The sequence below is a fragment of the Macrobrachium nipponense genome, chromosome 27 (genome assembly GCF_015104395.2).
Source record: "Macrobrachium nipponense isolate FS-2020 chromosome 27, ASM1510439v2, whole genome shotgun sequence".
Taxonomy (NCBI): domain Eukaryota; kingdom Metazoa; phylum Arthropoda; class Malacostraca; order Decapoda; family Palaemonidae; genus Macrobrachium; species Macrobrachium nipponense.
Genome location: NC_087216.1, coordinates 75596772 through 75609261, shown reverse-complemented (window position 1 = coordinate 75609261; position 12490 = coordinate 75596772). Strand labels below are relative to the sequence as shown.

The 12490-nt window shown below is 35.2% G+C and overlaps 1 protein-coding gene across 1 annotated transcript in view; it reads left to right on the top strand.

The window, feature by feature from the left end:
* LOC135200739 (actin-binding protein WASF2-like) overlaps positions 1-10236 on the top strand; it is a 126653-nt gene extending 116417 nt beyond the window's left edge. The window contains exons 8-10 of the mRNA XM_064229344.1: positions 530-697; positions 9893-9972; positions 10117-10236. Coding sequence (XP_064085414.1) covers positions 530-697; positions 9893-9972; positions 10117-10236 — 368 coding nt within the window. The remainder of the gene's footprint in view (positions 1-529; positions 698-9892; positions 9973-10116) is intronic.
* Positions 10237-12490: the final 2254 nt, after the last annotated feature.

Below are 12490 nucleotides of genomic sequence, written 5' to 3'. Positions count from 1 at the left end.
TATTGATTTTTAAAGGCCGTTCTAGAATCTAGCATCTAGTAATCTAGAATTTGAAGGTATAAGTAAACGAAAAATTTCATAAAATTAAGTAGATGATGTATATATCTAATACACACCTGAGCTACTTGCGTGAGCTACACACCTAACATACACAACTGAGCTAAACACCTTAATTACCACACCTGGGCTACACATCTGAGCTATATGCCTGAGCTTCACACCTGAGTTACACACCCGAGATGCACAACTTAGCTACACACCTGAACTATATGCCAAAGCTACACACCTGAATTATACACCTGAGCTGCACACCTAAGATATATGTCTGAGCTACACTTCTGAATTACACCTGAGGTATACACTGAGCTACAGATCCCCAAAACACAAACACACACACAAAATAATAATAAGAAAGAAAAAAAACAAGTTTAACATCACTCAAGAATTCTTCTTCTTCTTCTTCTTCTTCTTCTTCTTCTTCTTCTTCTTCTTCTTCTTCTTCCTTTAAATAAGAGACTCCCATTTCCAGGGGATCTCTCGCCGTTTTCCAGAGGGGATGATGATGTGTCGTCTCGTCTCTCGCTCTTCCAGACTTTCACAGCGGCGCCTTCCAGGTTCATATCCAAAGACACTCGTTTGTCTTTCGGATACGTGACAGAAGACGAGAATATGTCGTTCGAACTCTCCTTGAAGATGGGTGAAGAAGCCTCTCTCTCTCTCTCTCTCTCTCTCTCTCTCTCTCTCTCTCTCTCTCTCTCTCTCTCTCAGACAAGAATATTTCGTTTGGACTTTTCTTGAAGATAGGGGAAGTCTCTCTCTCTCTCTCTCTCTCTCTCTCTCTTATAGGCTTATTCATCATCCCGTTATCCTTTCTCCAGATAATCTAGTGTTCCATTTTTATGTGCGTCGTTGTGGCCCACATAGGAACACATGAAAGCAACTGGAGTAGAAAACGGTCTGCATACCCTGGTTCCCGTTTTCTTTATTTCGAATAACTAGGTAAAGAATGTAAACAATATTTTCAAAGTCAATAAGAGCTGTTGATATTAGTAGTAGGATTAGATTGGATTTGCCTCTGAAACGGCTCCCTGTTCACGAAAAGTATTTTGATAACTTTTCGTCCATATCTCTATAGAAAGTCATTGTAAAGAAAATGTCCTTTTCCCTCATTACTGCGGTGCACTGTAGGCATTACTTAAGTTCTTGGCAGCGTCCCATCGGCCACTAGCTGCAACCCATTTTATTCCTTTTACTGTACCTCCGTTCATATTCTCCTTGTATATTACGTTCCGCCTTCTCCTCACAATAATAGTGCAACTGCTGTGAGGTTTTCCTCCTGTTACACCTCTCAAACATTTTTACTGTGAATTTCTGTTTTATTGCTGAATGACCTCATAGCTCCCAGTGCTTGTTTTTTTGTCCTAGATTCTGTGTTCTACTCTCTATTGATTCCATCATGACGCTCCTGATTGGCTGTTGATAAGCCAATCGCAGGGTTGGAAACTCTCAGTCATTCTCGAGAGTTCACATGGGCAGGATGTATGCTCCACCTCTCCTGAGAGATACTTTTGAAAGACGTATACCTCAGGAGAGGTGGAACATACATCCTGCCTTTAAGAAATCACGAGAGAGACTGTGAGTTGCCAGCCCTGTGATTGGCTTATCAACAGCCAAACAGAAACGTCGTAAGGGACTAACCTAGTCATCAGATGTACGGTTGATGTGAATCTACTATAGTAAGGAGAAATGAATACCCGTCTCATTTGCCTTAAAATTTTGAAAAATGAGTTGTGTTGTCAGTCGTAATGACGCGGATTTTATTCACGTTGATATTGATTGACAGCTACAAATAAAAACGAAACCACTCGTGATAAATCGGTAGTTTTCTTTTTTACTTTGTATTAGAAACTCAAAATTCTATGTAAGTATATTAAGGTATTCGATCTCATATTTCCATTAGATTCGTCTATGAACAGAATCTGCCTTTCAGAAATCTAAACATCCTGTTTCTTTACAGTGGATCATTATTTATCATTATCACCAAAATCTCTCTTTTATCGTTACCTTCTTTTATCAATATCTCCCAAGTTCAACTAAATCTTGTTGCCAGTCAGAATATAATAATCTGCCAGTCTATTTCTGATTCAATTATTCTATCATAGTTCTGGCAGGCACTTGCATGCAAGCACGCACGAAGTAATCGTGTGGACATAAACAAGAAATAGGTTCCATTTCATCGAACAGTGTGGAAATAAAACAGTTGTGTACGTAAACAAGAATTCGTTTCTATTCTTCAAGCACTGTGGAAATGAAGGTGTGTTTACATAAACCAAATATAGGTTCCTTTGCTCCAACACATTGGAAATGAGGTAGTTGTGTTTACGTGAACAAGAAATCAGTTTCCTTTCCCCTAAAAAAACATTGTAAATGAGGTAGTTGTGTTTACGTAAACAAGAAATCAGTTTCCTGAGGTAGCTGTGTTTACATAAACAAAAAAATAGGTTCCCTTTTCTTCAAACACGGAAAATAAGGTAGCTGTGTTTACGTAAACAAGAAACAAGTTCCTGTTCGTCAAACAATGGGGAAATAAAACAGTTGCTTTTACATAAACAAGGAAATAGGTTTATTTTCTAAACACTTTAGGAGTGAAGGGATTCACTCATTTGGACTCACCCAGTCAAGTCTGGCTGCCATAGGCCACTATAGCTGGAAGGAAACATAATAAATTAGAATGCATATATATATATATTATATATATATATATATATTATATATATATATATATATATATATATATATATATATATACCTACATACATACATAAAGACAGATGGTCCTCTCTTGAAAATCATACTCCATTCCCCAGTCCTGTTCTTGGAATTATGTTTCCATCTCTGTCCTATTCTGTAAAATAAATTACATTCTCAGACCTGTTCCCAGTCTTCTTCTGGAAATCACATTCAACTTCCAGCTCTGTTCTGGAAGTCAATATTGCATTCCCTGTTCTGTTCTGGAAATCGTATTCTATTCCTAGTCATGTTCTGGAAATCTTGTCTCTATGTTCCAATCATATTCTGGAAAGCACATCCTATTCTAATTCTGCTCTGGAATTCACATCCAATTCCTAATTCTTCTCTGGAATTCACATTTATTCCTAATTTTCCTCTGGAATTCACATTCAATTCAATTCCTAGTTCTTCTCTGGAATTCCTTTCTTTTCAATTCCTAGTTCTTCTCTGAAATGCACATTCAGTTCCTAATTCTGCTCTGGAATCCGCTTTCAATTTCCAGCTCTGCTCTGGAAATCCGATTCCATTCACAGTTCTATTCTAGAAGTCGCATTCCATTGCGACTTCCAGACTGTTCTGGAAATCATTTTCCATCTCAGTTCTATTCTGGAAGTCGTATTCTATTCTGAGTATGTGCTTTGGAAATCCGATACCATTCCCAGCCCTGTTCTGGAAATCATATTCCATTCCGAAAATCCGCTATGGAAATCCGATGCCATTCCCTGCTGTTCTGGAAATCATATTCCATTCAGAATATCCGCTATGGAAATCCGATTCTATTCCTGCTCTGTTCTGGAAATCATATTCCATTCCGAATATCTGCTATGGAAATCCGATACCATTCCCAGGCTGTTCTGGAATCATATTCCATTCAGAATATCCGCTATGGAAATCCGATTCTATTCCCTGCTCTGTTCTGAAATCATATTCCATTCCGAATATCCGCTATGGAAATCCGATACCATTCCCAGCTGTTCTGGAAATCATATTCCATTCAGAATATCCGCTATGGAAATCCGATTCTATTCCCTGCTCTGTTCTGGAAATCATATTCCATTCCGAATATCCGCTATGGAAATCCGATTCTATTCCCTGCTCTGTTCTGGAAATCATATTCCATTCAGAATATCCGCTATGGGATCCGATTCTATTCCCTGCTCTGTTCTGGAAATCATATTCCATACCGAATATCCGCTATGGAAATCCGATGCCATTCCCAGCTGTTCTGGAAATCATATTCCATTCAAGATCCGCTATGGAAATTCGATTCTATTCCCTGCTGTTCTGGAAATCATATTCCATTCCGATATCCGCTATGGAAATCCGATGCCATTCCAGCTGTTCTGGAAATAATATTCCATTCAGAATATCCGCTATGGAAATCCGATCTATTCCCTGCTCTGTTCTGGTGAAATGTCGGGAATCATTCCATTCGCAGCCATATTCTGGAAGTCGTGGAGATTACATTCACGTTTCCTATCCACAGTCTGACTTCACAGCAGACGTTTTATCCAAGAAACGTCAGTGGAAGAGAATCTCCCGACAAGCTCTTCCAAAGAGAAAGAGGAGTTCCTCGCGAGGAGATTTCCTATCCCGGAGTCATCTCTTGAGAATATTTCCCCGCCAGCCAAATGTGACTGCATGGGTGTAATTCCATGCAAACGAGCACCCGTGCGAATGATGCCGCGTCTCATGGACACTTTTCTGGAAGTGCCCTGACATGCGCCTTGGAAAGGCTGTGCCCGTCGCTTCTCTATATAAATGCAAATGTCTATGCTTACGAGAGTCTCTCTCTCTCTCTCTCTCACGTAACCCACTCTTCTGTAGATGACAAGAAAACGGCACAGTATTGAGAAAGGAAAGAACTACGAACATTTCTTGTGTTTTTTTTTTTTCACTGATAACAGACGTTTGTACGTGTGTGTTTGTGTACGTTTAGTATTATGGAAACAGCTGCATGCTAAGATCCGATCCATTTTTTGGAGCGAAGTCAAGATAAGGGAGTCGGGCTTACGGCTTACTGTGTGATTTGGAGAAAATGATCTGCAGTCACGCCATTACACCAGTCTCGCATGATACGACACAAAAAAAAAAGTAGGTTTGCAGGCAAAATACAAACTTCAAGTCTAAGCCCAGCAAAACATATTTGTTAAATGTGTTGGTATACATAATATATATATATATATATATATATATATATATATATATATATATATATATATATATATATATATATATATATATATATATATATATATATATAGTATATTTATATATATATATATATATATATATATATATATATATATATCTATATATATATATATATATATTTATTTATATATATATATATATATATATAGATATATATATATATATATATATATATATATATATATATATATATATATATATATATATATATATATTTATATATATATATATGTATATATACGTATATATATATATATATATATATATATATAATATATATATATATGTATATATTATATATATATATATATATATATATATATATATAATAGATTTATATATATATTATATATATAATAGTATATATATATATATATATATATATACATATCTATATATAAAACATCCCATATATATATATATATATATATATATATATATATATATATATATATATATATATATATATATATATATATAATATATATATATGTGCCCATATGAATTGTAATCCAGCAAAGGTGCCTTACAAAAAAATAAATAAATAAACTAATCAAAAGTCGCCATCATCCTAACAACTGACGGAATGATTACCCAATTATCTAAATATTTCCACAACGCCAGTCCTATATAAGTCAGTCAATCAATCAATCACTAAGAGACTAAGAGTTGATTACGGACACAAACAGCGATCATCCTACAACTGGCATCATGAAACCATTACGAGACATATAAACTGACAAGGGATGAAGTTGCTGCAATAAACAATTATTAATATTTCAGGAGGATCTCTTACGTTTTGTTTGGCAGTTGCTCCCCCGAAGTGTACCTGCAAGAAAGATTGGTTCAAGTCTGGAAATCAAGTTAAAGCCTGAATCAAGTTCAAGTCTGGAAATCAAGTTAAAGCCTGGAATCAAGTTCAAGTCTGGAAATCAGTTCAAGTCCTGGATCAAATTAAAGTCAGAAATCTAAATTCAAATTCTGAAATTTAAGTTAAAATTTGAAAGTGGAGGTGAAATATGAAAAATGAAATCTCGAAATCAAGTTACAGTTTGGAAATCAAGTTCAACTCTGGAATTTAAGTGAAAGTCTAAAATTAGAATTAAAGTTCATTTAAAGTCAAGTTAAAGCTAAAAATTAAGTTCAAATCTAAAAGTCTAGTTAAAGTCTGAAAGTCAAGTTACAATCTAAAAGTTAGTATTAAGTCTGAAAGTCGAATTCAAGTCTGGAACTCAAGTTGAAGTCTGAAAGTCGATTTAAAGTCTAAGACTTAAGATAAAGTCTGGGAGCCAAATTAAAGTTTGAAAGTCGAGTTAAAAGTCTAGAATTCAGGTTAAAGTTTGGAAGTCAAGTTAAGTCTGAAAGTCAAATTAAAGCCTGGAAGCAAGATAAAAATCTGAAAGAAAGTTAAGGTCTGAATATCAAGTTAAAGACTGGAAGTAAAATTAAAGTCTGAAAATTAAATTAAAGTCTGAAACTGAAGTTAGTATGAAAGTCAAATTAAAGTCTGAAAATGAGGTTAAAGTCTGGAAAGTCGAGTTAAAGTCTGAATGTCAAGTTAAAGCCTGGAAGTCAAGTAAAAATCTGGAAGTCAAAATCAAAGTCTGAAAGTCAAGTTGAAGTCTGGAATTCAGATTAAATAAACTGAAAGTCGATATAAAGTCTGAAAGTCAAGTTAAAGTCTGTAAGTCAAGTTGAAGTCTGGAAGTCAAATTAAAGTCTGGAAGTCAAGTTAAAGTCTTAAAGTCAAATTAAAGTCTGGAAGTCAAGTTAAAGTCTAGAAGTCAAGTTAAAGTCTAAAAGTCGAGTCAAAGTCTGAAAGTGAAGATAAAGTCTCTGTAAAAAAAAAAAACCGTCTGTCTTCCTTTGGAATCGTGAGTGGTTTTTCCAGCCCTTGTGAACCGAGACAAAAGACGTCAGAATTTAATTAACGGAGAACTCGAGTCAAAGTCTCGCGGACAAGAGGAAAGCGGTTGATGACGGAGAGAAAAAGAGAAGTGAAGGAATGAAAAAGGTTAGGAATTTGTTTTGTGAAGAAGTCTTCTTCTTCTTCTTCTTCTTCTTCTTCTTCCGCTTTTCCCTCTTTGGGTTTTGTGAAGAGATTAATGAGAATTAAAGACGAGACGAAGTACGGAGGCGTTTACGAAATAGTACCAAAAAAAAATATATATTGATAATATATATATATACTATATATATATATATATAGAATATAATTATACATATATTATTAATTATAGATAAATATATATGATATACTATTATATATCATAAAATGTGTGTGTATATTGATAATTTATTTTGTTCTATTTCTTTCCCCATACAGGCTCCTATCCTACCAGAACGCCTCAGTGGCGTGGTCGGTTTGGTCTTGGCCTGCCACCTCGGTGGCCGCGAGTTCCATTCTCGGGCATTCCATTGAGGGGTCGGATATGTGTATTTCTGGTGATAGAAGTTCACTCTCGACGTGTTCGGAAGTCACGTAAAGCCGTTGGTCCCGTTGCTGAGTAACCACTGGTCCCATGCAACGTAAAACAAAAACAAACACCTTACAAACAAACAAAACAAACAAACCTATCCTACCAGGACCCCTCGCTTGTTAGTTCCATTTCCAGAGCGTCTTTGTACATCGTCTGCTCTTCAATTCATTTCTCTCTCTCTCTCTCTTTTCTCTCTCTCTCTCTCTCTCTCTCTCTCTCTGTCGGCAACCGCTTCGTCTTGCCTAAGACTTTTGACTGGGGTTCTCTCTTAATTAAATTCCGACGTCTTGTCTCTCGGTTTCGCCAGGAGAGAAGGACGCTTAACATTACCAGACTTTAACTACTCTCACATTTTAACTTTATTTTCGACTTTAATTTAACCTCCTGACATTGAACTTGAACTTTCAGACTTCAACTTAACTTTCGACTTCAACTTGACTTTCGACTTCAACGACTTTCAATTTTTCCTTTGACTTTCAGACTTTAATTTACTTCCATCTTTTACTTGACTACAGATTTTTTAACTTATCTTCCGCTTGAACTTGACTTTCAGATTTTAACTTGACTTTCAGACTTTTAATTTTAAACTTCCAGTCTTTTACTTGACTATCAGATTTTAACTTAAATCTCAGACTTGAACTTGACTTCCAGATTTTAACTTGACTTTCAGACTTTAATTTAACTTCCAGACTTTAACTTGACGCCATGACGACAAAAACGAGCAAAAATCGTCATAATTCGTCTCAACGTGGTCTCCTCCTCTTCAGTCCTAATTTGGGTTCGAGTTTTTTTCTGGGCGGGTGGCTGGCCGAAGCTCAATTGGCAGAGATGATTCGGTTGCCGCCATTAAATAGACCTTGATTAACCTGCGGGAGTTTGAATCGGTAAACAGCTGACTTCAGCTGTTTTTTTTTTTTTTTTTCTTTTCTTTTTTTTTAAGGCCCTAGCAGCAGCAGCAGTAGTAGTGTTTTTCGTCTTTTGGTGGAATTTTGGTTTGCCGGGTTGCTGTAGTAATGTTTCTCGTCTTTTGCCAGCATTTAGAGTGCGAGTACCGATAGTAATGATTCTAAATCCTGGTTTTATTTTATGGCGTTTAGGGTCCTAACAGCAGTAGTAATGTTTCTCGTCTTTTTGAGGATTTCGATAGGCGACTAGCAGTGATGTTTCTCGCTTTTTTGGGAAGGATTTTAGTATGCGAGCGCCTGCAGTAATGTTTCTTGTCATTTAGGGATTTTAGTGTGCGAGTAGTTATAGTAATGTTACTCTAGTGCACTAGTATCAGTAGTAATGTTTCCCGTCTTTTGAGGATTTTGATAAATGAGTAGCAGTGATGTTTCCCGTCCTCTGAATGGGCTTAGCGCGCTAGCAGCTGTAGTAGTGTTTCTCGTCTTTTGAAGGTGTTAAGTGCGTGAGTGGCTGTGGTGATGTTTCTCGCCTTTTGGGGGATTTTGATATGTGAGTAGCCGTGATGTTTCTTTTCTTTAGGGGTGTTACTGTGCTTGGCGCGGTAGTATTTTATCACGTTTAGGGGGGAGGGTAAATGGGGGATGTAGGCGCACGAATAGTACTTGTAATATTTCTTGCCTTTTGTGGAATTTTAGTGTGCGAAGAACAGCAACGTTTTTAGTCTTCTGGGGAGATTTGGATAATAATTGCTTCCTTTATCAGGAAATATATTTCTATAAACATTCCCCCCATTGGTTTGTATTTTAGTTTGCAGGGTATACATATATATATAATATATATATATATATATATATATATATATATAATATATATATATAGATATAGATATATATATATATATATATATATATGATACATATATAGATATCTATATATATACATATATAGATATCTATATATCATATATATATATAGATATATATATATATATATCTATATATATAGATATAGATATATAGATATATCTATATATATCTATATATATATCTATATATATAGATATATATATATTTACATATATACATATACATATACATATATACATATACATATACAATATATATATAATATATATATATATATTTATATGAATATATATGTATATATATATACATATACACACACACCCACATCCATATATATATATATACTATATATACATACATATATATATATGGTATATATATAATCTATATATATGTAGTATATGCACGCGTGCGTATTATTTTCCAATACACATTATCGGAAGGGCGCAGCCATTTCGGGATGGGAAACAATAACAGCTTAATCCTCTTTGCGCTCATTAGAACAAAGGTAATGATCGAGTTTCAATTAATTGCTCTTCATAATGAACGGCTTTGGATTTCCAACTGTTGTTGTTTGCCAGGACGTAATTCGGTCGAATGGACTGACTGATTGACGATGTAAGGTTGTTGTCGAAGAAGAGAAGAAGGAAGAAGAAGAAGAAGAAGAAGAAGAGAAGAAGAAGAAGAAGAAGCAGGTGGGGGAGGAGGAGAAGGAGGTATGTCGTTTTCATTCGGAGAAACCAACTTAGACCTAACTCATGAACAACATCCTCTGAGCTTTTCTTAAAAAATCGTTTGGAAAATTTTCTTTTATAAAGTTATCAACTGCAGATTCTAACAGAAAAACAACTGCTTGCCAGTTACGAGTTAGAGCTGAAAATCCCTTACAACTGGAGGCGTCTGAAAAAGGACCCACACTGATTTTGGCGAAGCTCGAGGTGTCAGACGCAAGTTTTTTGAGACACGAAATAAGCCGTTAAACTTTCTCCCCTAAAACTGGAAAGTTGGAACCTGAGAAATAAGTTGAAGCGCAAAGTCGCTGATCTCCGCCCTCTGGTCTCCGTAGTGAGAGGTGTATTGCCGTCAGTGTACCTCATGCGGTGCACTGTAGGTGGAGCTTTCCTATCTAGTGACCCCCAATAAAGTTCCGGGGGTCGTTCTTTGGGACTAATAGTTTTTGGGGGTCGTTCTTTAGGACTACTATTTCTTGGGGGGTCGTTCTTTAGGACAAATATATCTTTGGGGGTCGTTCTTTAGGACTAACATTTCTTGGGGGTCGTTATGTTTTATGATATTTAAAAGTATTTTATTAATGGTCTTGTGGTCATCCCCAACGGCTTGTGGTACTAAACACGCGTTTGCAGAGGTGGATAAACACCGAGTTAATTAAAATCCTTTGGGGATCAGTATCTAAGAAAGATCCCTGTAATCATTACTTAATGTTCTTTGCAGCGTCTCTTCGTCCCCTAGCTGCAACCCCTTTCATTTCTTTTACTCTACCTCCATTCATATTCACTGTTACTCTCAATTTCAGCTTCAGCGTTGAATGACCTCGTACGTCCCAGCGATTGGCCTGTGGGCTGAATTTTGTCTTATTCTATTCTCGGCCCTCTGGTGACAGAGAACTGAAATTATTATTATACCTTCTGAAAGATTCGTTATAGTCTTCCTCAACGGCTATTCAGGTCTCGTTGTGGTCCATTGCCGTTTTCAGCACACTTGTAGCTCCTCGTTGGATGACTGGTTTTTGCGCTCGGCTACCAATCCAATGGTCCGAAGTTCAATTCTCGACTCGGCCAACGCGGAATCAGAGGAATATATTTCTGGTGATAGAAATTCATTTCTCGACAGAATGTGGTTCGGATCCCACAATAAGCAGTAGGTCAAGTTGCTGGGTGATCAATTGGTTTCTAGCCACGTGAAAATATCTAATCCTTCGGGCCAGGCCCAGGAGAGCTGTTAATCAGCTCAGTGGTCTGGTAAAACTAAGATATACTTAACTTTTTCAGCACTCTCGTGATGTTAATGGCAGATCATTTCTGTATGTAAACGACAAAATCTGTAAATTTCTTAGGCCACAAATATTATAAACTAAAAGTTAGTGTAAGTCTTTTAAATGTTGTAAGATGTCTATACTAATCTGTCAATATTCTAGCTGTAAATACTAAACACTGTAAATCTTCAAATTGTATATTCTTAAAGCTATACATATTTAAAGCTTACATACTAAAAGTCTTAAATATTCAAACTTTAAATGCTAAAAGATGTAGATATTCAAGTTATAAATACTGAGATTTATGAATGTTCAAGTTGTAATTACTGAAAGCTGTAATTCTTACAGCTATTAAAAGTTTATAAGCTGCCAATTTTATAAAAACATTTATTGCAATAGATAACAGAGTATCTAAGGTTTATTTTCCTTTTTATGTATTTTAATTTTTTTACATACAAATCAGTTCGTTTTTGCTATTTACATTTCTTTTTCTAATATTTAGATAGTTTTATGGCTTCACTTTAACGCTGAAGTCTTAAAAAAAAAATAAAGAAATACAGAAATAATGAAGGCTTTTACTTACTACAGATGAAACATTATGCACGAATAAAACTATTTCAAGATTAAACTTCCATTAACGCATTACTTACATAATTTTAAAGTACGGTTACTTTAATAAAAATATTTTCATTATTATTATCATCACCGTCAGAAACTACATTGTCTCCACCACCATACATGTCTTTCCTGTGCTTTCACTTCCAACAATCTCCACTCATCTCCAGCCACCAGTCTATCATAGTTCTCATCCATGTAGTCCCAGGTCTTACTACTATTTTGGCGGCCAGAGGGGCCATGTTAACGCTATAGTGTACTATTCTTTGCATATAGTGTAATCAGAATTTTTATTTACTAATAAAACGGGGGAAAAAGTAACAATTATTCATAAGACCAATAGAACGTATTAAAGGGAAGTGAGATAATAATCAAAATAATGAAACGGAAGATTAATTTCGACAACTGACATCCGGAGAAGGTTTTCTAGTCGGTCGACAAACATATTAAGTCAATTTTCCTTTAATTTTTTATATTTAATAACATTTTACTAAGTCAACTTAAAGTTTCCTAAAAAAAATAAAATATTTAATAATGTAGCTATATTTTTTTTTTCATATTTAATGAAATTTTATTAGGTCAGTTTAACTTGAATTGCCTGAAAAAAATTCTCTAATAAAATTTTA